At 40.4% G+C, this 4,740-nt stretch overlaps 1 protein-coding gene across 1 annotated transcript; it reads right to left on the reverse strand.

The window, feature by feature from the left end:
• Positions 1–3,543: 3,543 nt before the first annotated feature.
• Positions 3,544–4,677, reverse strand: LOC139703357 (actin-related protein T1-like). Its single transcript, XM_071606816.1, has one exon. The coding sequence runs from the start codon at positions 4,675–4,677 to the stop codon at positions 3,544–3,546; it is 1,134 nt and encodes a 377-aa protein (XP_071462917.1).
• Between the last annotated feature and the right edge of the window lie 63 nt (positions 4,678–4,740).

The raw sequence follows: 4,740 nt of genomic DNA on the forward strand, positions 1-4,740 counted from the left end.
TTTAATGTAATTAATTTGTCAATTTTTACTTTTGTTTCATGCTCTTTTGTAGACTTGTAAAGAAATAAAAAACATTGCTTACCTTTTCTTCTAGTTATATTAGAGTTTTGAGTTTTACACTGAGTTCTTTGATGAACCTTGAGTTGATTTTTGAGCAAGGTTGGAGAAGGGGGTTGAATGTCAGTCTTCCATACATCCATATCCAGTTTTCCCAGCAGTATTATTTGAAGAGGTTGCCCTTTCACCAATATATATTTTTGGTGTCTTTATCAGGAACAAGTTAGCTGAATACACATGGTCTTTTTTTCTGAAACCTCTATTTTAAACTCTTTGTCTAATAGTCTGTTTTCATGCCAACACCATGCTGCTATTTGGTTACTATGGTTCTGTAATAAATATTGAAATCCAGTATTATGGTGAATCAAGTTTTATTCTTTTTCTACAATATTGAATTGCCTATTTGGTTTCTGATTCCATAAGAATTTTAGAATGTTTTCTACTTTTATGAAGAATGTCATTGATATTTTAATGGACATTGCACTGAATCTATAGATTGCTTTAGGTAGTTTTAAAAATTTTCACTGTATTAATCCTTCTTGTCCTTGGACATGGGAGGTTTATTAAACCTTTAGTGTTATCTTCAAATTTTTCAACCATGTTTTGTTCTATATTTTGTTGTTATTTTAGTTCTACATAATACTAGTGTTCATTTGACATAATAATTCAATCATGGAATATAATTTGTTCTAATTTATTCCACAGTACTTACCTTTTCTTCCCCCTCTTCTCTCCCCATCACTTCCCTACACTCAACTGATCTTTATTGTATTTGTTTGCAGGGTTTTTTTTTCAAATTATTGCCTATGGATATAAATAAAAGTGAGATTCCCTGTCTTCAGGTATTTTTTCTTAATTTTCACTCTACAGGCCTTTCCATTCCTTAGTTTATTACTAGGTATTTTTGTAACTATTGTGAATGGGATGCTTTCTTGATTTTTATTTTAGCAAATTCATTATTGATGAATAGTAAAAAGCAATTGGATTTTGTATCTTGATTTTGAAACCTGCCACTTTTTAAAATTTCATAGTTATAATATGCATTTGGTGGAAACTTTAGTTTTTCTTATGTATAGAATTCTATCATCTGTAAACAGGGATAAATTGATTTCCTCTTTTCTTATTTGTATGCCTTTATTTCTTCCTATTGCCTAACTACCCAGGCTAAGACTTCTAGGAGTATACTGAATCACAGTAGTTAGAATGGAAATCCTTATCTAGTTTTTGAACTTAAGAGGAAATGTTTTTAGCTTTCCTCCATTGGGTAAAACTTTGTTGTGAGCATTCCATATAGAGCCCTTATTAGGTTGAGGTGTCTTTCAATATATTCAGTGATTTTATTGCAAAAGTCATGTTGAGTTTTTTCAAAAGCTTTTTGTTTATCTATTGAGATGACAAAATGATTTTTATCTTCATTCAAGGCATAAGAATAGAGTACATATTGCGTTTAAAACATAAAAATTAAATTTGACTTAAAAATACTTTTGTGATCACAACAAAATAGAATCAGAAATCAACACCTAAATCAGCCAGAGAAATTATACGAATACATGGACATAGGAAAACACATTTGAAAAAGTAGTAGGTAATTCACAGGATGAGAAGGAAAACTTCCATTTTTACATAATGCCATATTAGTAACTGTTGTATTCTGCTACCTTTCCTATCCTCTACTATCCCCCCTCCCCTCCCCTCCCATCTTCTCTCTCTACCCCATCTGTTGTAATTTAATTCTTTCTCTTGTTTTTTTCCCTTCCCCCTCAAATTCTCTTATATGTAATTTTGTATATCAATGAGGGTCTCCTTCCATTTCCATGCAATTTCCGTTTTCTCTCCCTTTCCCTCCCACCTCATGTCTCTGTTTACAAAGTTGATCTTTTCCTCCTGCTCTTCCTCCCTGCTCTGTTCTTAGTTGTTCTCGTTATATTAAAGAAGACATTTGGCATTTGTTTTTTAGGGATTGGCTAGCTTCACTTAGCATAATCTGCTCTAATGCCATCCATTTCCCTGCAAATTCCATGATTTGTCATTTTTTAGTGCTGCATAATACTCCATTGTGTATAAATGCCACATTTTTTTATCCATTCATCTATTTGAAGGGCATCTGGATTGGTTCTACAGTCTAGCTATTGTGAATTGTGCTGCTATGAACATCGTTGTGGCAGTATCCCTGTAGTACTCTCTTTTAAGGTCTTCAGGGAATAGTCCGAGAAGGGCAATAGTTGGGTCAAATGGTGGCTCCATTCCTAGCTTTCCCAGGAATCTCCATACTGCTTTCCAAATTGGCCTCACCAATTTGCAGTCCCACCAGCAATGTAGAAGAGTACCCTTTTCCCCACATCCTCTCCAGCACTTGTTGTTGTTTGACTTCATAATGGCTGCCAATCTTACTGGAGTGAGATGGTATCTTAGGGTGGTTTTGATTTGCATTTCTCTGACTGCTAGAGATGGTGAGCATTTTTTCATGTACTTGTTGATTGATTATATGTCCTCCTCTGAGAAGAGTCTGTTCAGGTCCTTGCCCATTAGTTGATTGGGTTGTTTGTTATCTTATTGTCTAATTTTTTGAGTTCTTTGTATAAAAAAAAATGGGAGTTCATAACCCACTTGAATCAAATGTATGAAATATGATATGTCAAGAGTTTTGTAATGTTTTGAATAACCAATAAAAAAAGAAAAAAAAGTGAAGGAAAACTTAAAAATTTCTTGAAACAAAAGAATATGGAAAGATAACCTATGCATTGGAGTTTTAGTTCAATAGTAGAGCACTTGCCTAGCAAGTGTGAGGCACTGGGTTTAATCCTCAGCACCACATAAAGATAAATAAAATAAATATCTATCAACAGCCAAAAAAAATTTTAAAAAAATAAGACAATCTAAGAAAAACATGTGGAATGCAGTCAAGGCAATACTAAGAAGAAAGAAATGAGTGCCTACATGAAAATAGTGCCTCAACTCCTGTTTGAGCAAGAGCACTGTTGTCCTAATTCAATAACAATCCAATGAAGTGGTTTGTTCACCCTAAAAACAGGGTAGCGTTTCTGCTTTGACCTCATTCCTGGCTCTCCCCACTTTCTTTGGCAACTCTGCCTCCTGTGCACAGGTTCTATCAGAAGCACCGGTGACACCAATTGCAGTGAAGATTGTAGGGACCCTCATCAACCCAGCTTCTAGGCATGAGGGTCAGGCACATTTGACAAGAACCCCTGAAACTGGCCAAAGCCCAAACACAAACCCCAAGGTTTTCTCCGGAGAAAGCAACTCAAAAGATCCATAGGACAAAAAAGCAGGGTGGGTGGGTGAGAACCACATAAACATTGACCAGTGGAATGGGCAAGTACCCTGGAGCTACAGAGAATAAACTGAAACTGCTACAGGGAAAGTGGTTTATTGAACATTGTACTGAAGACCAAGGGACCATGTCACCACCAGCTGGTACTGCATCTGGTACCGGCATTTTGAGGTGTTTGCAGCGCACAATGTTCTTCAAAAGCATTTTCTCTGAACCACGAATTTGCCAAATTCCTTAAAGTCCTCAGAAGTGACCCACATCTGCTTGAAACTGCTCATAGAAGTCATGATGGATGCACCAATCCACGCAGAGAAACATCTGTCAGGAGAAGCAGTGATCTTGATGGGGGTCCCCCTGAAAGCCATCTCTTCCAGTTCTTTCATGAGCCTTTCCTCCAGCCCAGGGAAGAGCGTGGTGCCTCCAGACAGCACGATGTCTGCAAAAAGGTTGCTCTGGATGTCAGCGTCGCACTTGGAGATTGTGCTGCAGACCATTTTGGAGAGCCCGGGGTCATGGATGCCCAGCTGGTCGGGCGCGAAGAGGACCTCAGGTACCTGGTATAGATGGTCCCCCATGTGGATGACATTGCCATCGGGCAGTTTGAATTCTGTCAGGACCTCCTGCCGCCTCTTGGATGGCTCTATCTCAGGCTCCAGGGAGATGTAGCAGGACTTCTCTTTGATGTCATCCACCACGGCCTTGTTGAGGATGCAAGGGAAGGTACAGCCTCGGGCAAGGAGGAGCCGCGTGAGGTGCTCTGTGATGTCCCTCCCTGCCACATAGAGCTTGGTGACTGCGTGCGGGAGGGAGTAGCCCTCAAAGACGGGGACAGTGCAAGTGATCCCATCGCCACTGTCCACCACCAGGCCGGTCACGCAGGCCGAAGCATACAGCGCTCCCGCCGCATGGTTGAGCAGGTAGAGCGCAGGCACACTGAATTTCTCAAACAGGATCTCTGCAGTCTTCTCGCGCGTCTCTCTCGGGTTCAGGGAAGGCTCTGTCAGCAGGATGGGCTGTTCGCTGGGTTTCACCCCCAGGTCCCACTCGAAAAGATGCTTCCAGAGTTTCTCCATGTCATCCCACCTGGTCACCAGTCCACGCTCAATCGGGTAGTGCAGATATAAGGCATCATACCTGTACTGGGCTTCTTCCCCCACAAAGTACTTCTTGCGATTGGCCCTGGCTGAAGGGATGTTGAATTTGGGATGCCCCACGACAGAGTTGATGACTTGACGGGGTCCAATCTCCCCAGACAGGCCCACCTTGCAGAGTCCCGAGCCGTTGTCAAAAACCACTGCAGGGATGTCCAATGTCTGTGGATTAGACATGTCTGCGCCTGGTCTTCCACACTTCACCAACCTGAAGGACGAACACCTCCGCGGCTTGGTGAG

The sequence above is a fragment of the Marmota flaviventris genome, chromosome X (assembly GCF_047511675.1).
Source record: "Marmota flaviventris isolate mMarFla1 chromosome X, mMarFla1.hap1, whole genome shotgun sequence".
Classification (NCBI taxonomy): Eukaryota; Metazoa; Chordata; class Mammalia; order Rodentia; family Sciuridae; genus Marmota; species Marmota flaviventris.

Coding starts and splice junctions, on each gene's coding strand:
- LOC139703357 (XM_071606816.1), bottom strand. CDS start 4,677: ATGTCTAATCCACAGACATTGGACATCCCTGCAGTGGTTTTTGACAAC.